The 26983-nt window shown below is 54.9% G+C and overlaps 1 protein-coding gene and 1 long non-coding RNA gene across 10 annotated transcripts; one reads left to right on the top strand and one right to left on the bottom strand.

Annotated features, from left to right (window-relative positions):
• Positions 1-874: 874 nt before the first annotated feature.
• LSM14B (LSM family member 14B) lies at positions 875-12718 on the bottom strand. 4 transcript variants are annotated; one of them, XM_044747846.2, is made up of 10 exons: positions 12280-12714; positions 10590-10753; positions 9249-9384; positions 8325-8441; positions 6052-6219; positions 5760-5837; positions 5387-5548; positions 4884-5034; positions 2758-2943; positions 875-2081 (listed from the first exon to the last, which is right to left on the bottom strand). In XM_044747846.2, exons 1-9 carry the CDS (start codon positions 12404-12406, stop codon positions 2772-2774), a joined length of 1275 nt encoding a protein of 424 aa, XP_044603781.1. In that variant the 5' UTR covers positions 12407-12714; the 3' UTR covers positions 875-2081; positions 2758-2771. The 4 variants fall into 4 exon arrangements, with proteins under 4 accessions (XP_044603781.1, XP_044603782.1, XP_044603783.1 ...); XM_044747847.2 differs by lacking the exon at positions 5760-5837 and having other exon boundaries at positions 12280-12716; XM_044747848.2 differs by lacking the exon at positions 8325-8441 and having other exon boundaries at positions 12280-12716.
• LOC106823297 (uncharacterized) lies at positions 11464-26953 on the top strand. 6 transcript variants are annotated; one of them, XR_006513767.2, is made up of 6 exons: positions 11464-12379; positions 16527-16581; positions 17584-17667; positions 18796-18887; positions 19186-19366; positions 25021-26953. It is a non-coding gene; the product is annotated as an uncharacterized lncRNA (long non-coding RNA). The 6 variants fall into 6 exon arrangements; XR_006513764.2 differs by having other exon boundaries at positions 17581-17667; XR_006513771.2 differs by having other exon boundaries at positions 17562-17667.
• The last annotated feature ends 30 nt before the right edge of the window (positions 26954-26983 follow it).

Here is a 26983-nt window from a genome sequence, read left to right as displayed (position 1 = left end):
GTTTAGAGTCTGCCCTGGCTACCTGCACCCAGTGTGTACACTATGCAAGAGTTTTTTTTGGTCAAGGACATTAGTTGCAAAAAGATGGAAGGTTACCAGGAATTTGTTGGGGTTCTGAAACTGATGGCTGGGCCGAGCATTACAGGCTGACTGCCTGCTGCCCAGTCCTGCTCTGGGCCTGAGTGAAGGGAGAAGTGACAACAGCTGACTGGAGGGGCCTTATCCTCTGAGACTGCTTTTAAAAAGTGATGTGGAGGGGCCGGGCCCGTAGCATGGTGGTTAAGTTAGGCACACTCCACTTCGGCAGCCCTGGGTCATGGGTTTGGATCCTAGGCATGGACTTACACCACTTGTCAGCTATGCTGTGGCAGTGTCCCACATAAAAAAGGAGGAAGACTGGCACAGATGTTAGCTCGGGGCTAATCTTCCTCAGCACAAAAAAGGCACCTGGAAATCCATTACAGTGAAATGACACTTCAAGTCTGAAAGCAACCAGGTCTTGCTTTTCCACATGGTCCTAGGGTCCAGCCCCATAACAGGTTCGAAGGCACTGAGAACATGGGAGTTCTGGGGAGCTTGGAAGCTGCAGTAAGGCAGCAAAGGGGCCACTTCTAAAGCACATTTATCTGTGAACTGAGTTTTTAAAACTAGTTTGTGTCCAAAGTGTCTGGAAAGCAGGGCCACTCATCTGAGGAGGGTGGCCCACGGTACACTTAGGCCTGGCTCCCTGCCCTTTACGCAGACCAGCCAGGTCAGTCTCACTGAAGAGCACCAAACGTTCCCCAGGTCCTCCCAGCCCCCTTCAGATGGGCACGTTAGACAGGATGTGATTTGCCAGCAAAATCAACAGGACTATTTACTTTCAGAGCGGAAGAAAGTTTTTAAAGGTTTGCATGTTTATTTATAATTCCAATTTACATTACTCCAACAGAGCAGCCCCACTGCTATGTTCTAATTCTTAGCCATTAAGTCCTACAAAAATAAACCCAAGCTTTTACAGTAACTTAATCAATACAGAGCCAAGACCTTTATAGCTGTTGGAAGGGGCTTAGTTACCAAGGTGCTTATGTTCAACACAACGCCCTGTAAAGCAGAGGGACGCATGCTTATACTAAAGGTCTGACCTATTGACTCATGCAACCAATTTATATTCCCTACCCTCCCTCCACCCACCTGTAAAACAAAAACACAGAACTATTTACAATTGAGAGGAAATACGCTCTCGGTCAACAGACCTTGCAAAAAAGACTGGCTCATTTCCAAGTGGATGAGACACCGAACAGAACAGTGTTCGGCCAGAGTCCAACACTGACTGGCCAGGGTCTGGGGCTGGCAGGGACAGAAAAGGAATGACGGATGCCACAGGGGAGCTTGTCCTGGCCTTGGACCCCTAACCCCAATTCCTATGGAAGCCAGGCTCCAAGTGACAGCTCCTAGTTCATGTTCAGGGCCCCTTCCCCCGCCTCCAGGTGTCCCCCCACCCCGCCAGCCCCCAACCTTGACCTTGCCACTCTGGACTCCGGATGTCAGGGTTGTCTGGTTTGCTTATACAACATGATCTGTGGGACACCCCACTTTCCCTGCCCTATCCCCACCCGCCCCCACACACCACCATGCTGGCTCTGCCCAGCTCCTGAGACCCCACCTGCAACAGCGGGGGTGCCAGGCCAGCAGCACAAGGGGCCAGCTGGGTTACAGAGATATGCTGGGCTGCCGCATTTGCCAAATGAGATTTGGTTCCACTTTAAAAGTCAAAGCTGTCAAAAAAAGTCACAAAGGGAGGATCAAGCTTTCTCTCTAGAAACTTTTCTGCCAAATACCAAAACCTTAGAATTAGGCTGTGCGCAACTAAAGAGGAAAGATAGGCCAAGATACCTCAGAGAGGTTACCCATGAATACTTCCCCCAAAACAAGTGGTTCTAACTCAGACCAGGTCCAAGTTCTGTTAAGTCCAAAACATTAGTAGTAATATGGGATTTTCCAAACTCAGTAAACAGTGACCCACGTCTCCCCCAGGAAGTGCAGCTTTTCCAATGTCCTTGTAGACACAGCTTCGTTTCTGTGCTGCTTCAAGCAGGAGCCTGTGAGAAGACGACGTGACACCAAGTGAATGCAGTCAGCACGTTTTGTTTAGGCCTAAGTTCATTCCCAGCAGAGGCCAGGCTCTGTGGACTCTGCTGAAGAACAGAAGTGGCTAGACCTCTGCACCACCCCCATGTCAGGCCAGGGCTTCCCAGACTTTCCCATCACAATCCACAATGGGGACAGGGAGGCAGCTCCAGGTCCCACCCACCAGGCTAGGGGCAGGTCGGCATTGGGCACACCCATAACACTGGGCACACCATCCAGAGCCTGATGGGCACACAAGTCACCAGGGTCCTTGTTAAAAATGCAGACTGAGTCAGCGCAGAGCCATGCCCCTGGCTTGTCACGCACGATCCCCCACTTGCTGACTGCAAGCACCCAGCCCTCCTGCACCTAGAACCTCACTGTGACAACCCTGGGGCTGGGCCCCTCCCCAGAGATTCAGGGTCAGTTGGCCTGGGTTGGGGCTGGCTCTGGTCCCGCCATCCCTAAGAGCCCCCGGTGATTCAGAGGGTCAAGGCCTCAGTTTGGCCTTGATGCCTCGAGGCGTCTCTTCCTGAAGCCAGACCCAGCCACTGCCTGACTCCTAAGTTCTTTCTGAAGAGGCTTCCTACCCAGGTGCTCCTGTCCCAGTGACCTCCCACCAAGGGATCCAGAAGCTTCCCCACTCACCTTTGGCTGCATCCTCACACCCTGCCAGTCCCAGCTCTGTGGGAAGTTGGGTTGCGACGGGTAGTACCATTGCCCCTGCCCCCTCGAAATCCACCCCGGAAACTACGGCCACGAAGAAACCTTCCTGACACCCCAAAGGTCTCCGTGTTGAGCTTCCTCTCTTCAGCCCACGTGGTCCGCCTGGAACTGAACCACAGACAAGGTGCGTGAGACTGACTGCAGCAAGCACTGACTCTCAGCTTCCTGAGCCCGGCCTCAGCCTCCTACAGCCCGGGAGGAAGGACGGAAAGAGGGACGGTTGGTTACTGTGTTACTGGAGCCATTAGAGGGGGTGACCCAGCGAGGACGCTGGGGCCTGAGACCCAGACTGCAGGTGTGCCCAGCCACATTTCCAACCAGGTGTGCTCGTCACCAGACTGGGCTGCTCAGTATACATCTCTCATGCCTTTGTCACCTATGGTGACGCACGACACTAGTGTGCCACAACAGAAGCCCTTGCTGCCCCCAGCACCTATGAAGGTTCCAAGATGTGGCCAGATCATAGATGATCCTAGACAAGTGTCTACTAGGTGAGGAGAGGACTGGGCTCTAGATGGAGCCGGGTCCCCAAGAACATGATGCCCATTTTCTGGGGGGTGGGGACATAGTACCCACACTCCACACTGCCCAGCAGCCTTCCTGCTACCCGAACATGCTGCTGACACCCACTCTTCTATCTGCAGTGGGGACCCCCGTGTCCAACTGTGTGCCTGGCACAGCTGGCGGGTTGTTCACAGGCAGCTCAGATGCGACACACCCAGCACTGAGCTCCTGCTCTGCTGCCCCTATGGGCCCCCTCATTTAAAGAAACAAACTGCACCCTTCCGCTGTCCGGGCCAACCTGGGCGGTCGTTCTGGCTCTCCTCACACCCTGTCGCAAGTCACAAACCCTGCCAGCGCCGCCTTTAAAGCACGGTCAGAAGCCAGGCTGCCCTCCTTCACCACCACCCTCCCCCACCCACTCCAAGACAGCCAGACTACTGCAAAAGCCTCCCAAGTGGCCACACAGCTCCCCCGCTTGCCGACTCTCAGCCCCGTCAACAGAGATGCGGAGAAACGTCAAACAGTGTCACTCCTCGGCTCCGAACCTCTGACAGCTCCCCAGCGCACAGAATAAAAGCCAGTTGTCACCGTAACCTACAATACCCTGCAGGGACCCACCTTACTTTCATCACTCCGCCCTGCCTCACACAGTTGACTCTGCTCCAGTCTCACGGCAGATACACTGCCTGCCTCCGCCCCAGCACCGTCTGGGAAAGCCTCTCATCTAGCCCCTGTCACCTGAACGCCACCACGTCTAAGACCTCAGCACTCTCTTACCCTCACACCCACACCCGTCACTGGTTGCTCTTCCCCAATGCATTTTTATCTTATATATGTATGTGTCTTTTCATGATCTATCTCCCCCTGCCAGAATGTAAGCATGGAGAGTAGGGATCTGCCAGCCTTTCTGCGGTCTCCTAAATGCCCAGCTCTGTACATCTGGCCCTCCATTTGCATAATAAGTGGATCTGAGTTCCCATACATCCCTGTTAACATAGATGTCATTTACTGTCTAGCTTGTTCACATCTGAGCACCAGCTGTTGCGTGCTAAAAACAAAGCACACGACAGGGTCCCCAGCCTCAAGCAATCAGGGGAAAGAACACCGCAGTAGAATGGTCTGGCTAGGTGCCTCAGATAGCAAGGCCTGAGGCCACCAGGGTCAGCCGGGGACCAGGAAGCAGGCCGAGGTAGGTGGTGTAGAAGTGAGTGCTGACACAGTCAACCAGCTAGAGAGGGCGGTGCCAAGCCCAGCTGTAAAGAGGAAGGTGGCAGCAAAGAGCAAAGTGGGGCTGGACCTTGGTCAGACCCCTCAGGTGCCTGTGACTGCCAGAGCTTCCCAGGTCGTCACCGACTGCTGGTGCCACCAGGACTGATGTATCCATTATGGCAAAAACCCAAGCAGGATCCTAAGAGACTCGGCCTGAACTTAACATGTAGGTTCGTTCCTCCAGAGAGCACGCCCCAGTCCTGGAGTGCTAAGGCGGAGTGGGTGTCTTCCTGCCAGCTCATTTAGGCCTGCGCCCAGCCCCCTGGGCCCCTGACCTGGTCTTGAGTTCAGAAGAGATGTTGTCAAAGAAGGACTTGGATTTGTCATAGTAGCAGTTGGGCCCCAGGTGGTCTTCCTCAGCAGGGGCCTCGTCACTCTGGGTCACCACTGCCGGGTCCTTCTCCTCCCCTTTCTCAGCTCTGTCATCTGCAGAGAAGTAGCACACACTGAGGTGCCAGGACAGAAAGAAAGGGCCCCTCCTCCCGGGCGCCCTCAGGCCTTGCTGGAACACTCGGGGGTGCTCTGTGCTGAGGGGAAATCTCCTCTAACTCCGACTGCTAGTCTCATTCACCCCTGGGCCATGCCGTCTGCTCCTCATTCCCCGAGCACTGTTTTCACAACAGCCCCAGACTCCTCCTCATTGTGGTAATTCCCTGGATGCCGCGGTTTCCACACTCGCCAACACCCCCACGCCCCCCATATGCTCCAGCTGTCCTTTCTTGCCTCCTTCTATGAATACTCCTTTTGGGGGAGGGCAATTTTCACAAACAACTCAGACCTTTAAAATTCAGTTTCTTCTTAAATTCTTTGTCCAGCTCCTCTCGGTTAAACTGGGCATTTGCACTCTCAAAATCAAAGTCGCCTTCAAACTTGATTGTGTTTTCCTTGGTGTTAGTCGGGCGGTTTTGCCCTCTGGAGCGATTCCTCGTGCGTCTATTCCCTGCGGAGAGGGAGGACAGCCATGGCTGGTAAGCCACCAACCAGACGTGGCTTGGGGCAGACAGACAGCAAAGAGAAGACAGAGCACACTCAGGCAGCCACCGAGCCCAGCACCCCCCGAAACCCGTCACCAGGGAGAAGCAGGCGGGAGGAGCAAGCAGTGCGCACCTGCGTGGGTCCCGGCCCCAGAACTCATTGGCAACAGCTGTTACCTGATCGCCTCCTCTGAGGTCTTCTGTTCTCGTCGTTCACCTGCCCTGGAGCTTGCACAGCTGCCGGCTGAACTACATCTAAGGCGCAAAAGGGAAGAGTGAGGCAAGCGCCTGCAAAGCAGAACCCAGCGGCGGCAGCAGGGCAGCACCACCACAGGGGCATGCGGCACAGGCCAGCCCTGCAAAAGCACATGGGGTTTGGGGGTGGTTTTTATTAACGAGAGAACCCCAGGAAGCAGTGTGCCACTGTGCGCACATGGAACCAACTCCAGGGGACCGAGTGTGTAAGTACCGCTGGCCATCTTGCTGCTTGGCTGGGCCGGGCGCCCGTTGAGCTGCATCCCCGCGGTGCCCTTGCCGGGTAACAGCTTTTTGGCGTTCAAGTTATCAAGAGAACCAGTCTGGACAGCCTGCTCCACCATGGGGCTCTTGCCAACTGGGACGGACGGAAAACCAGTTCCTGAGTTGGGGAGGGGAGGAGGATTTAAACAGAGAAAAGGAGAAAGCCTTCACCCCTCCAGACACTTCTCTTCTGGTCGGCATGTGAGAGCAGGAGAGGAAGGTAACTGCCTAGAGAGGGTCCACAAACCCAGGCAAAGCCCCCCGACCCTAGGCCATCCCTTCTGTGGCTAGTCCAGGCAGGAACAAGGCCCACTCAGTTCAGGGAACCCTGAGCCCCAGGCTCCTTGACTGAGGGAACCCCAAGGAGGGAAAAACACCCCGCTACAAAGGAGCACCTCCCAGGCGGTCTAGAAATGGCTTTCCGAAAACCACACAAGCTCTAACCCCGAAGGGGCTCAATGGTCCAAGATGCTGGTGAATTCAGTCTGAGAATTTGTTTCATTCTGGTACTTGCTGGACAAGAACCATCCCAGTCAGGGATCTTCCAGAAAATGCAGTGGTGGGTCTTTGAAGTTAAATTCTAGAACACTGTCATTTTTGCTAAGGCATAATAAAACCAAAAAGGATGAAGGAATAAGAGCTAACTACAGAGAAATGACAGTCTGTACTCCTCTCAAGAGTAAAAGCTCATCATAAAGAAACGAAGGCCTCCCAGACTGCCCTTGGGAATGGGGTTCTGCTGAAGTCTGTTCCTACAATACTGCATGCCCAGCCCTGAGCGAGAAGATGAACGCTCAGAAACCGGGCCTCAGTGGAGGTCCTGGCCCACGAGATGGTCCTCCGAAGCAGGAAGAGAAAGAGGGCTGTGCCATACATATCAGTCCCTGCCCTCCCTCCCCTCTCCCACTCTCCCGGATCTGGGGTGCTGTTTAAAAAGAGCAATTGGGAGCGGGTGTGAGGTGCACGGAGGTCTGAGACAGAAAAAATGAGCCCTAACCATGGGGTAACTATTATCAGAGGGGCAGCCCAATACAAATGAAGATGGGCTATTTCACCTTTTTCACACGGTACAGAAATTGGAGAAACTACCGTGAAAAATTCCTTGTAATCAGAACAAAAGAAATACTCCCAGGGCCGACCGGAATGGCCTCGCACGCTAGTACTTGCCAGCGTCCTCTGCGCTGGGTGCTGACCTAGACCACCTTCTCTGGCCCATCACTTCATCGAGCACGCCCCTCCTGAGCAAGACAACTCCTGAGCGCCTCCTGCTCACACTGTAACTGGATGGGGCGAGAATCTTTAGCTCATCTGCTGTTTATAAACTCAGACCAGTTAAAAGAAACTATCTGGCCCTACGAGCAACTGTATGTAAATGGTCCTAAGAACGATGAACTATCTAGTGTAATTTTTAAGTAGGGAAGACACATTGCTACTTCTACAACTTGGTTGCACTGGCATCCATGGAAGATTCACAAAGCAACACATGCAATGTAACAGCCTGACAGGTGTGGCCATAACGAAAGCCCCAGGTACTATCTTGGACGGAGTCTCTGCAATGCTGAGGGCGGAGCACACAGCGCTCTACCTCACTCATGCAGGTGAATTTCCGACCTCTGGTGAAACAAGAAGAGCAGCATGGAAGGTCAAGAAATCCCACAGGTGCTGCCGCCCGACAGAGAAGTGGTGCCCCAGTATTAACAAGCCAGTCATCAGGCCCACACTGTTCACCTGGTCAACAGCTTGGGCTAGTCACCCAATTTTAAAGGGGCTTCATTTTATGAAGATACCTGACATCTCTGACTCTGAATACCCTGGATGGGTGAGGAATGTGCCACACAGATCCCAGAGCAGCAAGTGAGTTACTTAGGGGTGTTCCCCTGCAGTCTTACCCAGCAATCTAGAACACATTAATACCAGCAGAAACCCTAGGGAAATGGCTTTCTGCACAGAGACGTTTCCCACGTGTGCTTGTCTCAGTACAAGTCAAAACAGACCCCGAACCCCGGGAGAATAAACAAAGTGCTCTGTCGGTTTTCCCTAATCCCTTCTTTAAAACTGTGGGAGTTAGTAAGACTATACGCTTAACCAAAAAGCAGCAGCTTAACTGATCCACGGGTTTCGTAAATTATGTGCTACAGCTACTATCACTCTGGTCTACTGGTTTACCCCCTCGCTCTTAGGATGGCTTGCGACACAGCATGCAGTTCTCCAGACTGCTGTTACCCTTGGAAGTGAGCTGGTGTGGCTCTGAGGACATGTCAAGCTCTGAGCCAGGCTGTGGAGATGGAGAAGAGCTAGGGCTGGAAGCTGCGGCTGAGGCTGGAGGGCTTACCAACTTCTCTAAAGGAAGACAAAGGAGAAAGAGCAAAAGAGAAAAGTACACAAATGAGTAACGAGAAACTCGCGTCTAGCAAGCTTGGAAAGAGCCAAGCAATCTCTTGTAGAACACTTTGCTCACACAAACCTATTCTAGAAACACAGGGAGGCAGGCTGAGAAGGGCACCACCACAGTAGGAGCAGCAACCAAGATGACATGATTTTTAGAAGTGACCCACAGCACCAGTCCAGGCTGATCACAGCCCACAGCTGGAGCATGAGCAGGGAGGCGACGCCTGCCAACTCCACAGTTTGAACACATCGCAGAGCGGCGACCAGGGCCAGTAGCCTCTCACTCTAACTCATGTAGAAGAGACTCTTATTCCAGGGTTAGTCAACCTTGGGGGAAACTTAACTTTTGAGCAAGGCATCGACAGCAGAATGGTAAAGGATATAATATGTGGGTGTTCTACTTAACTTTTATATTTACAGACTTACAAATGAGCAAAACAGTTACAACTCATCTGTAATTACACATCAGTTATTTCTTCTTTAAAGTAGAAATACCACAATTTCCACCCAGACCCAGGCTGACACTTCAAATGAATTGTGATTTGATTCATCTGTTCCAACACTCAGACCGTTGCTCTCTCGCTCCCAATCAAGTAGTTACTAAGCGTTCTAACGAGTTAAAGTTGCACTGAGTAATGTACTAAGGGTGCGCTGCAAGCTAAACATGACAAAAGCACAGTGTCCCCACCACCAGGGTCTCTGGCCCACTTCCAGGAGATCCCGGCACAGGCAGTTGACCAGGCAGAAACAGTTACTCACCTAGACCCAAGGAGGCGGCGTACTGCTGGCTAAGCAGGGAGCTGGCGGCCAGCTGGCTGTAGGGCGGCATCCCTCTGAAGGGGCTGTAAGGCACGTGTGGCTGGAAGGAGGACGCTGACCCCGAGCCCAGGGAGGACTGAGCAATGAAACACACAGGTGAGAGCGGGGCAAGGTCCCCTGTCACCCTGCCTGGAGAGCCCTGTTCACACAGGGAAGGCAGCCTGACCTTTCCGTCTGTATTCCTGGAGGCGTGGGTGGCGCTGAGGGGTAAGACTCCAGGAAAGTCTGACGGAGCTCAAAGCTGCCTTTTCCACATTTCTCTCCCAGTTCCACCTGTCCAGGTAATTCTAACGAATCTCTCCCAACTCAATTAACCCGCTAACGGCTCCCCACTGCCGCCATCAGGTAGTCTAACTAGGCTCTGTGAGAGGATGGAAATGCCATCCTCGATTTGGCCCTAATGCGCAGAAGCCTAGCTGTGTGGCTGTGGAACTATTTACAGTTCCCCAGACGCCAATCTTCTCTGTGGCCCTGTGCTCCTGAAAAGCCTCTTTGTCTCTCAAGGCCTGGCTCAGGTACTTTCTCTTCTGAATCCCAGGACCCTCCCTCCCAACCTTCCAGAAGTCTGGCCGGGGTCTTCTGTGCCCCTAGAGTCCACTGTGCATGCTCCTACCTTCCTGGGAGTGAGCTCAGTCCCAGAGCCTCCTGCAGTAGGAGCCCTAAAGGAGCCAGTGAATATTTAAATTCACAAATCAAGAAAACGTGAACCTGGGCTCCTTGGTAATCCTGGGCAATATATGCCCTGACGCAGCAGGCAGGCACGCAGCATAAGCCTTGTAAATTTAGTGGACCCCAACACTGGAATTTAACACCTGGACAGTGTTGAGAGCAAGTCCTGCCATCCCTGCTAGCATTTTATGCCACTCACACCAGGTCAGTGGGGCTTCAGATTTACCCAAGCAGAAACTAAGGACAAATACGACTCCCCAGGCACCCCAGGTCCTGGCAAGACTAAAAGCACCCACCCCGTTCTCTCTCTCTCTCTCTCTCTCTCTCTCTCTCTCTCTCTCTCACTCACACACACACACACACACACACACACACACACACACACACACACACACACACGGCGAATCCCACTCTACAGCACACCCTACTGCATGCTGCAGGAGTTAAGACCTTTCACAGAATACCAACAGCCTAGACAAAAATTAAACCACTTTTCACTAGACGGCTATTCCTCGAGGTGAGCACTCTGGCCAAACAGAGGACACCAAGTTCCATTCGGAAACAGCAGCTCTTAGAAACAGTGCCCACACAGCAGCGGAGCGACGCACTTACTTGAACGATAGCAGGGTCCTGAGGGAGCGTGTGCTGAGCCTTCGGAGGTTCACACACAGTAATATCTTTGATATCACTTCCCCGGAAAATGATGTACTCATAAATTTCCTCTCTCGGGGGGGCAGGCCTATCGGTGGGACGGTCTTCAGTGCCAAAGGACCTCACTTAGAAGTTGAGAAAAAGAGGCGTTAAGTTGCCATCCTCAGCCAAGTGCACTCCATCAGTCCTCGTGCGCGGCAGCTCCCAAGCCTTCCAAGACAGGCGCCCCGCAGCAAAGCACCCCGGTTCCACATCTCAGCAACTACTCCACCCCCCGATTGTCAGTGGACAATACCCAAAGACCCCAGTCGGCAAAGCTTCTAAAAGTACCAGGGCACAAAGACGACAAGGGCCAGCTTCAGAGCCAGCAGTCTCGTGAAGCTCAACCTTCTCAAGTGCGAGCACAGAAGGCCTGGCGCTCTCAGCGGCCAAGCTCTGCTCTGCAGAACCCCCCTCGCATCCGACCCGCAGATCAGAGCCCGACAGCCGCCCTACGGCTGAAACCTCACCACACATCACCCCTGGGGAGCCCGTTTTCTTAGGAAAGACGCCCATAGGTTGTGTTATCCCCACCCTCCTGCCCACAACCGGGCTGGGAGGAGCGTTACAGAAACAATGGGAGAAGAGGCCCGAACCTGGACCCACACCACCCGCTTGTGTCCACCCCAGAAACTGCTTGGGGCCCTAACTAACCCCGACCGGCAGGGTTCAAGGAGCCCAACCAAGCCTCTCCTTCTTAAGTCTCTGGGACAGAGCTGGGCTTAAAGCAACCTCCAGCTGATCTGAGCACAGCTGCTGCTGAGAACCAGGGACGACTCTGGGCCTCAGTTTCTCACGCCAAAGAGTCAAGTGCCAAGAGAACAAGTGAACGCGAGACCTCACAACGCTGAGCCGTCTCCCCGGGCCGGGCGGTCCGTCCACCCGACAACGGGAGCACTAGGCTCTAAAAGCAGCTGCTTCCAGAATTTGGGATGCCTGTCCCGAAGGCCTGGGCCCCTGACATCGGGCGCGGGAGTGGCGCCCCCAGCCCACCGAGGCCCGGCCCGCACACAGGCGCCTGCAGACCCCGCCGCGCCGAGCACCCCCTTCCCAGAGGCGGGGAACCGCACTCGCCATCTTCCAGGAGCAGGGAGACAAAGAAACTTTGGGGCCACCTCCCGTCTCAACAAGCTCAGAAAGACGAGGCTCGTCTCGCCGTCTCCCTCGGAGTCTCCCGGAGGCTTCAAGGGGGCGCCGGCGCCGACGGGGAGCGCCTGTCCCCAAAGGGCGAGCCCACGGACGGGGCATCCGGACGGGGCAGCGGGCGCTCGGAGCGGGCCCGCCGCCGACCGAGGGGAGGGCGGGCTGCGCGGAGGCGCGGGGCGGCCCCGGCTGCCTAATGGGCTCCAGAGGGGCGCGCGGGAGGCGCGTGCGCTCGCCCCCCGCCTGCCGAAGCCCCGGGCCCGGCCCGCCGCGCCGCCCCCCTCCCGCCGGCCCGCCGCCCTCGGGGACCCCGGCCCCACCTGCAGGGGCGGCGCCGCGGGGGCCGGGCCCGCCCCCACCCCCGGCTGGGCGGGCCGGCCGCGCACAATACCGCCGCCGCGGCCCGGTGGACCCCCGCGGGGCTGGGGCCGGGCGGGGCGCGGCGGCGGGCCGGGCGGTTGGCCGCTACCTTTGGCGAGCGCCACGGTGGAGTTGTCCGTGTCGATGGTGTAGAGGATGCCCTCGTAGCGGATCTGCGCCTTGGAGATGAGGCTGATCTTGCTGCCCAGGTACGGGGTGCCCGAGGAGCCGCTCATGGCGGCGGCCGCCCGCCGGGCCCGCCCGCTCGCCTCCGCGCGGTCGCCTCGCCGCCCGCCCCGCCGCCTCGGCGCCTCCTCACCGCCGCCCCACGGAAGGCCTGCGCGGACCGGCGAGCGAGCGGCGGCGGCGCGCGGCCGGGGGCTCTGAGGGGAGCGCGGGGGAGGAGGGGCCGCCGCAGCCACATCCGGGGCCTCCCGCCGCACGCCCCGCCCCCGCACGCTCGCCGCCCATTGGCTCGCCGCGCCGGCCTCCCTTTAAATATGGCCGCGCCGCCGGCCCGGGCAGGCCTTCCCCAGCCCTCCGCCCCTCTGCTCGGCCGGCTCCCGGCGGGCCCCGCGCGGGCTGGGAGCACGAGACCCGGCGGGCGGGCCTGGGGGAGGGGTGGGAAGCGGGCGGGGCGGAGCGCGCGTGCGCCGGCTGGGAGGGGCCAGAAAGCAGAGGGGCGGGGCGGGAGGCGCGTGCGCCGGGAGGGGGCGGGGCGCCAGGCCCCGCCCGCCGCGCGTGCCGGCCCCGCCCCAGGCCCCCGCTCTGCGAGCCTGCGGACTCAGTCCCCTGGCCTCAGTTTCCCCTCTGCCGAAGCGTGCCGGGACAGCTTTGTCCACCCTGGCTGGGAGGCCGCCGGGCCAGGTTCCGCCCTCACTCTCTTCGTCTCCAGCACTGGCGGGTTGGGATCCTTGCTCGCGGGGCGAAGGCGGGGACCGTGGGTCCCTGCCCCGGGGGACGAAGGCGGAGGCCGGGGTCGCTGCCCCGAGGAGTGAAGACAGGATAGGGGGACTGGGGTTCCTGCCCCAGGTGGTGAAGGCGGGGACCGGGGATCCCTGCTCCGAGGAGTGAAGATGGGATAAAGGGACTGGGGTCCCTGCCCCAGGTGGTGAAGGCGGGGACCGGGGATCCCTGCCCCGGGGGGCGAAGCTGGGGCCGCGCTCCGGGCGTGGGGCGCAGTGGTAGCTGCGGGTAACGAGCCCTTCCGGCGCGTCAGCCACTAAATATAACGTGCTGAGCGCATCTTCTCCTTTAATCCTGCCCCTCCCCCAAACCTGCGGTGGCGTTCCATGTCCCTTAAAATAAATCCCAGCCCGCCACCAGAGCCTCAAAGCCGGGTCTGACCTGGCCTGCCTGCCGCCTTGCCCGAGGCCTCGCTGTGAAGTGCAGAAATGGGCCCGCCCCTCTCCCCTTGGCTCAGACCCCGCTCTTCCCTGCGCCGCGCTTCGCTCCGGTAGTGATCATGTGTGCGCCTGTGCGCTTGCTTTTTTTCTGTCTCTCCCTCTTGACCGTGCACATCAGATCAGGGACCAATACCGCGTCCTGAAAAAAACGTGGTGGGGACTAGCACTTGACGAAAGTGAAACAATTAGATAGGAAATACCAGAGATCATTCCATGCAGTGAGTAAGTGTCGCTCTGTGAAGCATTTATTTCACGTGTGTATTTATTTACGCGGGCACTTGGTCAATATGTAAAATGTATTTCTGACCGTGAGTGCCAGACAAAAAAGTGACAGTCCCTGCGGAGAGCAACTTACCTGCCATGCAAGATAGGCGTCGCGACTCCCAGCCTCACAAAGGAGGAAACTGAGACCCAGCACAGGACAGTGCCCCCCAGGCACGTGGCAGGCTCCTGCCCTTTGTGAAACCCCCTGGTCCCACCAGCACCCCGCAACATCCAGGAAGAGAAGAGTAATGAGTTCGAGAAAAGGGAGCAAAGAAGAAGCAGAAGATGGGAAAGCCTTTATACTTTACCTGTGAAGATTTACCTGTACATTCCAGAATTGCTTCTTGGCTCCTGGAAAACCGCGCTGGTGAGGAGAACAGGGACAGCACAGCCAGAGTTAGCCCAGCCCCAGTAAGAGAGATCTCCAAGATGCGGCATCTTGCCCCTAGAAGTGAAATAGGACTCTCCCTTAGCACAGCACACCTTCCCCGGGGGCGCACCTGTCTGGAGTAGATGCTGCCCTAGCTCTCCTGAGCACCTCAGCAACCGTCTGGCCTGATGGTCCCCCTGGCACAGCTGAGGTCTTCCCCTGACTTTCCAGGTCCAGACCGTGATTCCCCAAGGTCACAGGTTCTATGCCTCACACCTCCTGGTTTCTGAGCCACAAGCCTTTGTGTGTGTTGTGGGTGGGGATGCATTCTTCACTAATAGGAGCTGATTCTATCTTGGAAGGGGGATCTGGATCCTGAGCCGCAGGATCAGGGCAGGGTGCAGTTCCCAGAGACTCTAAGAGCCCGCCAGGCTCCTGGGTGTGCATTTGGGTGGTTTCCTGAGAACATTAGACACAGTGCAAATGCCCAGGCAGGGCAAAGGCTAAAAATACCCTCAGTGCACAGGTCCAGGAATGCTGGCCCTGCCATTCATTCCTTGGTGTCCTGCCTGAAATGGAGGGTGCTTGCGAAAGGTCTGAGAAGGGGAGCGGTTGTGTGGGACCTAAACTTGACCCAGGCATCCATTGGTGTGGCTTGTTTTCCAGCCAGGGGCACAGCCATCCAGCACCTCCCTAAACAGCTCTTCATAGTGCCCACCCACTCGGCAACCACTGAGCCTTAGACTTTTGAGCTGAGGAATATGGAGAGAGGAGCTGAGAAGCTAGAAAACCCTGGGCAGGTCAGACTCCCTGCCTCAGTTTCTCTGTTTGCCAAATGGTGCTTATGGCTACCCTGCCCATCTCACTGGTGGGCATGAGGACCCCAGAAGACAATGCCTGAGAAGGGCTTTGAGAGGGGCCCACGCATGGGAGACTGGGTGTGCAGAGGACCACAGAGGCAGCTGGTGAAGTTTCCACTGCAGCCCTGATCACTTACTAGGCGCCTTCAGTGTGTATGAAGGAGAGTGAAGCAGTCCCTAATAAGGCTAGGTGTGAAAATGTGGACACGGGACCCTGCCCTGGGTTCCATCTCCAGTCTAGCTGGGGTCACACAGCCAGTGTCCTGCAGCAGGTAAGGAGCACCTTGCCACAGAAAATAATTTGGTGACTCTAATGTGCATCTGAGAGAGAGTGACTGGCACGACTGTTGATTTCACAGGCATCGCTGCTTAGTAGGAACTAAGTAGAGCAGGTGAGTTGATTCAAAGACGTGTTAATGGTAGATAGCTGGTCCACAGATAAAGCAGAAATCGAGTGGTCTGAAGTGTGGGAACGTGCCTGTCCTCTCCTCTCCTTCAGGACCTGGCACACAAGAGGGCCAGATGCTCACCCCACTGGGAGAGAGCCCTCGCCCACCTACAGAGGGCGAGCAGCCAGGAGAGAGCTGAGGCATTGCAGGTGGGCTGGGTGGGGAGGTCAGGGCTGGCTTTGAAGGTGTCACTTACTAGGACGTCTTCCAGGCAGGGACAGAGGCTGGGAGGCCCAGGGAGGGTGTGTTCAGGGCCTTTGACCCACACGTGTGGCCAGGAAGCAAAGACAGGAAGGAGAGCCGAGTTGATCTTGCACAGCCAGGAATTCTCCCCGAGGTCTGACCTGCTTTCTGTGAATCCTGTTGAAATCCATTTCCTCTCCCCCAGGGCCCTTCAGGGCTGTTTTCCCTGGAGGCTCTGGGAGCACCAGTGGGTGCTCATGTGACTTCATGCATCTTCACCCCTTCTTTCCTCTTCTGTCTCCACCTCCTCTCTGCCTCTTCCTCCGCCCCTTCTCCCCTCCCCCTAGACAAGCTTTCAGGTTTGGGGGAGCTGTGGAGTGATGGGGACATGCTGTGGGGAGTAAAAGAGAAGTGTGTTCGGATCCAGACCCAATAAAGCAGCCTCAGTCCACCTTTCCAGGTCTAGGTAGATGGGAAAGCTGAGCAGAGTGGGTGGGAATCTGGCAGACCCAGACATTGGGTCCCCAAGTGTCAGATTCTAACAGGGCTGGCCCGGGAGCCACCCCTCAGAAATGCAGAGTGAAAACGCTTAGAGGCCCTGGAAACAGAAAAATGGGCCGTCATGCAGGCTGGTTTGCTCTTCTCTCCTGGTTGCAATTAGGCGTCTGCTACCCAGGGCTTTGAGAGTTCATAAACATCTTGGCAGGACACGTTCCCAGGGCCCTTAGCCTTCGCTGACCACCCATGGCTGGTCCAGCAGGCCTGGCTGGAATCCTGGCCCCGTGCCTCCTGGTTGTGGCCTCTCCTCACTTTTCCGACCTTAGCTTTCTAGCATGAAGATCCTGCCTCAGAGAGATGCTATGGAGATGGAAAGTGCAGGTGAGTGGCTTGTGCCAGACAGACCAGTGCATGGGAAGAACCCACTTTATGTCTCATCCTGGATCGCAACGTCTGCTCGCCGAGAGCCAGTGTGTGCGAGCCATTCACAGAGCCAAAAGGGAGTTAGGGACCAGGAAGGACTGAGAAAGCTTATGGGTCCCCTGCCCTCAGGACCACAAACAAGGCCACCCTCACCCAACCCAGGAGGCCCTCCCCACCTCTTCCCTCTGCCTGGGGCTCCCTCACCCCTTCATTTAGGGAAGAAGAGGTGTCAAGGCTGGAGAGATTGACGGAAGGAGCAGCTTCACAGACCAGTTGCCTCTGGTGGGGGGGGTGCACTGGGGTTGGCTCCCACCCCACACCAGCAGGGGTGGGCTGCTGAGAGCAGGGGTGGGAGGGAGGCAGCGCAGGCAGGTTGCCGTGGGGAGGCGAGGATCGAATGGGGAAGCAGACGGCCTAGAGGCACACCTCGTGGGCTACTCCTGGTTCCCTCCACCCTGGGCTGTGAGTCCCTCGGTGCTTCCAGCCACTGTGGAATGGGACTGCCAGCAGTGCCACCAGGCTTCTCCCGGGGCAGGGTGCCGTTGGCAGCAGTGATGGGGAGGCCAGCAGCTGGGGTGCTTCCCCCCGCCCCCCATCATCCTAAGAGCTCTTCCACCACTGGCCTCGGGTTATAGCACAGAACCTGCAGGCAGGGAGCACACCAACATCCTTTGTCCTGCACAGCTTGCAGCAGCCGCCAGAACCTCAGGCAGGGGGTCTGCCCAGCCGATCTGCCGGCCACCTGGGCCTTGCCTCCTGGCAGTTCCCCAGGGGAGAAGGGAAACAATGGAAGTCACCAAGGCCATGGGCAAGGGGAAGAGGGATGTAGGGTCCTGTGATTCCCCTGAGTGCACCACTTGCTCCATTGGGTCTGTTTTTATCTATCAATAAAAGAGAGTTCTAAGAACCAAGTGGCGATGTGTATATCTGTTCACCAGTACTGGAACGTTTTCACAGCAGAATCGGAAACCCCCATGACTGCTTGCAGGAGATGGATCACTCATGGAGGCATATGCCGTGATGGAAGATTCTGGGACACCACGTGTGAGTAGACTGTGGCTGCACAGACAGGGTGGTGAGAGAAAGAGACACAGAGAGTCACAGACAGGCAAAACACACGCAGGCTGTTAGACATCAGGATGGTGGTCCCCCAGGGCCTGATGGCTGGAAGAGGCCTGGGGGCTTTCAGCGGCCAGCCATGGGTGTTGGCTACACAGATGCATTTCATTTGTGAAAATTACCTGGGCTGAACACTTGTGACCTGAGCGCTTTTGTGCACATGTATGTTACACTTGAATAGAAAGTAAACACTGAGACCAATTCATCATGCTCTTACTAAGTGGCCACCGCGGCCAGTGTTTACTGAGCCCCACTCTGTGCCAGCCCCAGTGCCTGCCCGGCCATGCGTTCTCCATAACCTCCCTCCCCAGCCCTGGGAGTGTGATGCTACACCTTCAGAGGTGAGGAGACCCGCCCGGGCTAGGTGCTCGGCCAGGGTCACACCGCCAGCCAGTGGCAGGGCTTCAGTTCTGATCTAAGCCTGCCAGCTGCTGACCTGGACGCCCTGCCTGTGGCCCTTGTTGCTCAGCCCTGGGAGACAGAGAGCAGAAGTGAGTTCTGCACTCAAGGAACGCATGCCCTGCAGGTCCCCAGATGTAAACTGTCCTGAGGCTGGGGCTTGGCACCGGGAGTGGGGTGGGGGCGGTGGGGGGGGGGGGGTTGGAAGCAGTTACGTCTTCAAGGCTCTCTTGCGTTCTGTCCTCTCTTGACTCCATGCAAAAGGACACAGAATGCGTCCTAAGGAGTTGACATGGTAACCCAGAGGCCTACTTGGGGAGCATCCTAGGATGTGAACTCCAGGTCAACTCCAAGGCTGGACACTTGTCTTGGCACCTGCCTGATGCTACACGAGTGCTGGCCTGGCAGAACCACAGCCCCAGGGATGAAGTCACATAAATAAAGAAGTGGTGGCCGAGGCCGGGAGAGACAGTGCAGGCTCCCAAAGCCTCTCCTTACCTGACAGTCCTCCATGAGCCAACTTCAGGGCTCCTCATCTGTGTGCTAAGACACTTTCACCGCCCAGCAAAGGGCTGGGGTGCGCGGATGAAAAGCATTCTCCCAGCCTTATCATGTACGCTTTTCAAACACAGGGGTATTTTTTCTCTTGTTAAGGTCTGACTTGTTCACGCCAGAAACTTTCGCTTCCATGGCTGCCCTAACCACCCTGAAGGCAAAGCCTGGATTAAGTCACCGGGTGGCAAGAGGTAATGCGCACTAGGAGCCTGCCAGCACCTCACACATCCAGGCAGACATTTGCCGCCATGCCCATGACAGAGGGCGGGCGGGCGGGGGCGTGTGTAGCAGAAGGGGCAGCGTGTGGGGGTGCTGACAAGAGGGCTGTCCTACAAGAAGACGGTTTCCCAGTCCAGGGTTGCCTCCAGCTTTTCCAGCAGGTCCCAGCAGCTGGATGGGGAGGACGGCACCTGAAACACCTGTCCCGGGGCTAGTGTTGTTCATACAAGCAGTCGCAGACGTACAAGAGTGCGTATTTGTCTTTCCAAGCACCGGACCGTGAGAACCACACTTGCCTTGGGAATCTTGCTGGGTTTGGGGCGGCATTTTCAGACGGCCTTCACCGCACCTCGGAACCTCGGGAGAGCATTCCGGAGTCTGCCTCTTTCCATGCTGCGCTGGACCGGAACTCGGGCCTTGAATCTCCTTGTTTGTTTAGAACATTATTGAGGTATTACTCACATACCATAATATTTACCCATTTAAAGTGTACAGTTCAAAATTAAAAGAAAATAAAGTGTACCGTTCAGTGATGTTCAGTATAGTCACAAAGTTGTGCAACCATCACCCCTGTGTAATTCCAGAACGTTTTCCTCACCCTCCCAAAAACCCTGTACCCATTAGCAGTCACTCCGCACCCGCGTCTCCCCTGAGACCTAGGCAACCACCATGGATTTGCCTGTTGTGGATATTTCACGTCAAGGGAATCTGACACTCTGTTGTCTTTTGGGACTGGCTTCTTTCACTTAGTATATGTTTATAACTGTTTTCAAGGCTCGTCCACATTGTAGCACGTATCAGTACTTTGTTTCTTTTTTTTCTTTCTTTTTTATTTTTATTTTTTTTGGTGAGGAAGATTGTCCCTGAGCTAACATCTGTTGCCAATCTTCCTCTTTTTGCTTGAGGAAGATTGTCCCTGAGCTAGCATCTGTGCCCGTCTTCCTCTATTTTCTATCTGGGACGCTGCCACAGCATGGCTTGATGAGCAGTGTGTAGGTCTGTGCCCAGGATCCAAACCCACGAACCCTGGGCCACCAAAGTGGAGTGTGCAAACTTAACCACTGCGTCACCAGGCCAGCCCCAGTGTCTTCGTTTCTTTTTATGGCTGAATGACATCCTGTGGTATGATGTTGCTTATGTATTCCTCAGTTGATGGACGTTTGCGTGGGTTCCACTCTTCAGCTCCTCTGAATCATGCTGTACACGTTTGTGTACGAGGGCTTGTGTGGACATTTGTTTTCATTTGTTCCAGGTTTATACCGCGGAGTAGGATTGTTTGCTCACGTGGTGCCTCTGTGTTTAACTTGTGACAGGCTACCAGACTGTTTTCCAAGGTGGCTGCCCCACTTTATATTCCCACAGCAACGTGTGAGGGGAGCCCAGTCCTGCTTTGATGTTACCTGGGGACAGGGCGTGGGCGGCTCAGCAGTGCTGACCCTCGTTCAGGGAAGAGAGTCATTTCCCTGCTCAGATGAGTGCCTCAGCACCAAGTGTCCATCTCTGTTGGCAGTTGCCCTTGGGGCAGACTTTCCTGCTCAGATGAGCAGAGCAGATAGAGCATTCTTTCCTGATAGGCACTGGGACAGGGCTGGCAGCCCCCTCCTGGGAAAAGCTGTGCTTGGCTTGCTGCGCCCGCAGCCCGCCTTTTATCTTAGCCAGTCCCTGGCCCCTGGGACGCTGGCATGCAGCCCAGAACCCCCAGGTCCTACCAGTCCCAGTCTTCAGGCCTGCTGCTCCCGTCCCTGCCCTCATACTCGCAGCCCACGCATTCTAATTTCTGAGAAGAAAAATAAGGTCCATTCAGCAAACACCTCGAAGTGAGTGTTCCAAGGAAAATAACAGAAGTTGAAATACAGAGTTGCTGAGCGTGTGCTGGGCATTGTGCGAAGCGGCTCGCAGACCTGTCTGATTCTCGCAGCGGCCCTCTGAAGTGGGTTCTATAGTTACCCCGTTTCATAGACAGGAGACGAGGACAGGGCCAGATAAGGAACATGCCCACCGTCCCAGCAGAGCCAGGGTGCAAACCCAGGTTGGGGAAGCCATGGTCTCCAGCATGGTATTACGTGTCCTCCTTGAATATTTGCTGAGTGAATAAATGAACCTTCCCTGGCTATGCTGTCTGGTGTCACATAAAGGCCAAGTGAGAGGGTCACGGGCTGTTTTCTCCAGGAAGCAGATGCTGAGACAAGTGAGGGTGCAAATGGTCTATGGGGTAATACCCGTGAGGGCGGACCTGGAGGACGTCAGGTGGGGCTGGGAGCTGTCGGGCCTCCCTGCAGACCTCACCGAGCCTCTGCCCGCCCAGCAGGAGCTCTGAGTCCAGTGGAGGAGTCCCACGCTGGCAGAAATGGCCAGGCCCTAGTACCTTGCTCGGTCACTGGCTGGGGCCACCCTGCGAAGGGCTCTCCGTCAGTGAATTCTGAGGCAGACCCTAAGGCTCTACTGGCCACAGGCGGCCAGCTAACCCCTGTCACGGTTGGGTAGCAGGTCCCTTTTGGAAGGGAGATCTGTGTGGCTGCAGTCTGCCCCTTGTGCAGCAGGTTCTCTCCCCAGTGCGTGTGGGGGCTCCTCCCAGGTGCCCCGGCTTCTCTTCTGGGGGAGACTTAGTGGGGGGCAGGCAGATGAGCCCCGTGGCTGCTGGTCTCAGGGCCTCAGCGGGCGCTCATCCCCTCCCTCCTCCACTCTCCAGCCTACACCCACCTCGGCTGTCACCCCTGCAGGTTTGGGGACCTTCCTGGAGGCATGACTCCTACCCTCGTTCCTGAGGTTCTGAGCCCCCTTTCCTGTTCCTTCTCAGGCTGGGGTAGCTGCACTGTCCATTCACTGTCCCAGTCGTGCAGTGGGCACGGTGGCGTCAAGAGGGCATGAGTACAGGGCCCCATCCTGCAGGTACCCTGTCCCCATCTTGGTGGTAGATGCTGGCCGAACCTCGCGGCTCCTCTGGGAGTCAGCTCCTTTCCTCCAGTATTGGCCAGCTGTGCTGTGACTTAACTCTGCTGACAGGCCTGGTGGCCCAGAGAGGCACCTGTTTTCTCGTGGAATAGAGAATTCTCCATTGTTTCCCCACAGAGGGGGAGGGCTGGCTCCTGTGGGGGTGGGGGTGGGGGGGTGGGGAGTAGGCTGCATCTGCAAGCTCAGATGGTTCAGAGCTGTCTGAGGAGTGAAACTCTTTGTGCATACCTTCAGGTCCCCACCCCCTGGGGGGACCCTGGGGGTCCCAACCTGGGCCCTGACATTGGCATAACAGTCGTGCCTCAGCTGAGCGCTCAACCGTCTGAAGCTCAGCCACTCTGGCTACCACTTCGGGATTTGAACTTGAGCTTTTCCGCTCTTCTGCCTGAGATGAGGGCTTCTTTGAAGCTGCTAATGAGACTTGTTGGCTCGGGGCACTTAGTTTTCAGTTGTTAATTGCCCTCAGCTTGTCGTTATTGTCTCTAAGTCAATGTAGCTTCTAAGTCAATGCAGCTTCCTTAACAACCCTCCAATTCCATTATCCCCGCCTCCTCTACTTTTCAAACAACTGAATCAGTTTGAGCCTGACCCCGGGTTTGCTGCTGGACCAGCCAGTGGCCAGCGCAGCCCCCTCCACCAGCCCCTCTGCCAGCCCCTTCTCCCGAGTCATCCCCAGGAAAAGTGTTAGCAATGGGGCCTGGCCCAGGCTGTGTGTGCACCACCCCGCACCAGAGATGGGGTCCTCCGTCCTGACCGAGTGGTGAGTGATCCAGTCCGAAAACCCATTTTACCGCCTGCTTTCTTGGACCACTCCACTCCTAGTCCCAACTTGACAGATTCTCCAGGAAGCAGATGCTGAGGTGGAGTTGGGAATGCAAAAGGTTTCTTGGGAAGTCCCACCTTCGAGAGGAAAAAGGGAGGCAGCACAATTAGGCAGGAGGGACCATGGACTGTGATGCGCCAGCCCAGAGGGCAGCACTGGAGCACACTGCCCGTTGGAGATGTCCCATGTTGGGCAGAAATAGCTGTCCTTGTCCCACTGCCTTGCTAGCAGTGGCTGAGGTCGCCAAGAAGAGCATGACCTGGGTTTGAAGCTAAAGCTAGAGATGCCAGTTCACCCCATTCCTTGCAGCTGGACAGCGGTCCTTTCCTGAAAGGGATCAGAGAGGAGAGGCTGATCAATATTGGTGGAATCCATCCCTCTTGAGGGAGGTCCTCAGCATCGTCACCATGCGCCATTTTGTGAAGAGTAACATACCCCCTTTAGGAGACTGGCATGGTCCTCACCCTCTTCTGTGAAACTAGGCTTTCCCCAGATGTGGAGCATCTTTTCATGTCCTTATTGGCCACTTGTCTGTCTCCTTTGGAGAAATGTCTATTCAGAGCCTTTGCCCATTTTTAGATTGGGTTATTTGTCTTTTTATTAGTAAATTGTGATAGTTTTTTGTGTATTCTAGATACAAGTCTCTTCTTGGTATGATTTGAACTTTTTCTTCCTTTCTGTGGGTGTTACCGCCCGAGGGGGGTCGTCTGCCCACCGCAAGACATGCCAGTAGTCAGGAGGCAAGATGGTAGGAGAGAAAGGGTTCTATTACAGCTTCCTAGCAAGAGGGAAGATGGCCGACTACTGTCCGAAAGAACCATCTTACAGAATAAAGACTGGAGCCCAGTTATGGAGGGGGCTGGTCTCTGGGCAGGGGCAGACATCTGGTGCCAGTTCCTGGTTGTCCTTTGTTTTTCTGGATGTGCATCAGAGACTGGGGCGAAGTCCTATACCCTGATCTTTCAGTTGTCATTGATGATGGCCATCGGCATAGACTCGCTGCCTGGGGGTCTCACATTCCTAAGGAAATCAAAGGAACAAAATTATGGACTTATAGCAGCTGGGAGGGGCCATAAAATCTACAGAGCCTTCAAATCCCCGGGAGACAGACCCTTACTCATCTAGGCAAGATTCAAGGGGCTGGTGAGTCAGGGTTAGTTAATCAGACAGAAGTCGTTCAAAGTTACAATATGATTTCTTTTCTATGATATGGCTTCCCTCATATCAACCTTGTGTTGAGCGGTATCAGGAGGAGTTGTCTTTTCACTTTCTTGATATTGTCTTTTGAAGCACAAAAGTTTTTAATTTTGATGATGCCTAAGTTGTCTCTTTTTGTTTTCATTGCTTGTGCTTTTGGTGTCGTATCTAAAAAGCCGTCACCCAATCCAAGATTTATGCCTGTGTTTTCTTCTAAGAGTTTTATAGCCTTTGCTCTCACATTTAGGTCTTTGATCAATTTTGAGAGAATTTTTGTGTCTAGTGTAAGATATGGGTCCAGCTTCATTGTTTTGCACATGGTTATCCAGTTTTCCCAGCACCATTTATTGAAAAGACTGTCCTTTCCCCATTGAATCATCTTGGCACCCTTCTCAAAACTCATTTGACCAAATCTGTCAGGGTTTATTTGTGGGTCCTCTATTCTAGTCCATGGTCTGTATGTCTGTCCGTATGCCAGTACCACGCTGTCTTGATTATTATAGCTTTGTAGTAAATTTTGAAACCGGGAAGTGTGAGTCTTCCAACTTTGTTCGTCTTTTTCAAGATTGTTTCGGCTGTTCTGAATCCCTTGAATTTTCATACGAATTTAAGGATCAGTTTGTCAGTTTCTGCAAAGAAGCCAGCTGGGCGTTTGGTAGGGATTGTATTAAATCTGATATACCAGTGGCATCAGGGAAATGCAAATGAAAATCATTCTGGGAGGTATTGCCCTCTTAACAATATTTGGTCTTCCAATCCACGAACATGGGATATCTTCCCATTTATGTAGGTCTTAATTTATTTCAACAACGTATTTTAATTTTCAGAATATGTTTTGTACTTCTTTTGTTAAATTTACTCATGAGTATTCATGGAATTATTTTCTTAATTTCATTTTTCTTTTATTCATTGCTGCTGTATAGAAGTATAATTGCTATTTGAATACTGATCTTGTGTCCTGCAACCTTGCTGAACTCATTTATTAGTTCTAATAGTTTTTCGTGGCATTCTCAGGATTTGCTATCCTACAAGATCATGGTATCTGAAAATAGAAGTAGTTTTCCTTCTTCCTTTCCAGTCTTGATGTCCCCTGTTTCATTTTCTTGCCTAATTGTCAGCCTCTTTGTTTACAGATGGGGCTCGGAGAAGACAAGTGACTTGCTGGCTTGCACAGTTGGAGACTGGTGGTTGAGACTGAAGCCCTGCTGGGTGGAACTGTCTGCTGCCTCCCTGGCCCTTCCTTCCCACCCAGGTCCATGGCCTCTTGCTCCCACGCCCTTTCCCTGGAGTCCTGTGAGATGAAGGCCTGGTATGGCCATGAGAATGGGTAGGCCCCAGGGTGCTTTGACATTTCTAGTAAAGCCTGTAGGGACCCCTTTTTCCCCCAGTGGGACCCTTTGGAGTCTTATGACCTCAATGGCCTCCCACTGGGAGACACTGACCCTCACTTGTCAACAAATGGCGGGCCAGATCCTCAGTGACTTACAGCAAAATCAGATCCCTCGTCAGATATGGCTCTGCGAGATGGAACTCTCAGGAGCGCTGGTCAATTCTGTGCCTGAGCCAGTGCGCTGTCTCCCCCTGGAAGCCACACCAGGGTCAGAAGGTGACCTGACTCTGAGCCTGGGCAGGCAGGAGTCAGCAGGTGCATGTGACAGCCTGATACACCCCTCCCTTCAGGGCAGTTGGACGGCAGTAGAGTCCAGGCCAGCACCCCTCTGCCTTCCTAGGAGAGCCTTTCCTGGGGTCCTGCAGACCCCCCACCCTCTTTCAGCACATCCTGCCCTCCTGCTGAGTCCAGGGCAGAAATTCCCAGTGCTCCCAGAGGTGGTACCCAGGTCAGTGGGATTGAAATGATGTATGCAGGTGGTTGTGGGAGATGGGCCAAGGGTGCACTGTGGGAGGGAACCCCCTCTGGGAGAGCTCAGAGGGGCATCTCGTGCTATGGAGCCCAGAGCCCCAGACTGCCCTGAAGCAACACCCCCAGAGTTTGAGCACTGCTGGTGTACGGGGCATGGCAGCTCCGGGGGGCAGAATCTGGGATCTGTCAGCTGCAGCCTCAACCAGCTGGGCGTGCTGGGTGGTCCCATGAGCATGGGGAGCCTCGGGCTCCCCTCCAGCACCCCTCCCTGGGCTCGGTGTACCTTCTACGACAGCACATGCCATGGGAGCTAAAGCTGGTGTTGCTGTTACTGCGTAGTTCTGTGCCACAGTCCTGTGCTCCCTTCCAGAGAGTGTGGCAAGCCTGGAGTGGGGAGGAAGGGTCCTGGACCCAGATGACAAGGCACAAGGCACGGTCGCAGACACCGTGACATTTAGCCTTCGACACATCTGCTGAAGCAGGGCTGTGCAGATAAAGAAACTGAGACTTCATGGTTAAGAGGGTACATCGACTTTGGAGTTAGGCAGAGCCAAGTTTGCATCCTGGCTCTGCATCTTCCCAGCTATGGGAACTTGGTCAAATAACTTAACCTCAGTATGCCTCAGTGTCCTCGTCTGTAAAATGGGAACAACACAGCATTGTATTTAAAGGGCTCTTTTGAGCATTAGTGGAAGTAATGTTTGCAAAGTGCTTTAGCACAGGGTAAACACTCAAAGCATGTTGGCTAGTTGTTTCTGTGAGAAAAAGACAGCTTCGCAGAGTTGTGCAGGGGCCGTAAAGAGAAGGCCTCTGGAAGACATAAACCAGCACTGACAGGCAATTTGCATTGCAAGAGGACTGTTTCGAAGGGAGGAAGACCAGTCAGGAGGCGTTGCATTCAGCATTTCAGGTGGTAATAGGGATGGAAAAGAGAGGGTAGAGTTAAATATCTAGGCTGTAACATTGATAGGATTTTGTGACTGGGTCGGGGAAAATGAGAGAGAGTGAGGAGGTAAGTGTATTGGTGACAGGACAGTTACAAAGTGAGCGGTAGTATGACCCTGTGTCAACAGGCTATTGGCAAATGCACTTTAGGTCAAGATGATCTTAGAGGTGTTTTGTCTTGTTGAGAAATATAGCCTAAAAAAGACTGATGTGTTTGAATATATAAATTAAATACAGATAACAAAAAAAAAAAAAGAAAAGAAACTGAGGCTTCACTGGCCGTTTCATGT

This window comes from Equus asinus, chromosome 15, assembly GCF_041296235.1.
Source record: "Equus asinus isolate D_3611 breed Donkey chromosome 15, EquAss-T2T_v2, whole genome shotgun sequence".
Classification (NCBI taxonomy): Eukaryota; Metazoa; Chordata; class Mammalia; order Perissodactyla; family Equidae; genus Equus; species Equus asinus.
This window is presented reverse-complemented; position numbering and strand designations above follow the sequence as displayed.

Bases quoted from the DNA above. Each gene is read 5' to 3' on its own strand.
- LSM14B (XM_044747846.2), bottom strand. From the start codon at position 12,406: ATGAGCGGCTCCTCGGGCACCCCGTACCTGGGCAGCAAGATCAGCCTC. The intron at 9,385-10,589 runs GTAAGTGCGTCG...TTCATTGCTCAG, and splicing joins AGGACCCTGCTATCGTTCAA to TCCTCCCTGGGCTCGGGGTC. The intron at 5,035-5,386 runs GTCTGAGTTGTT...ACTTCTCTGCAG, and splicing joins GAAGAAACTGAATTTTAAAG to ATGACAGAGCTGAGAAAGGG.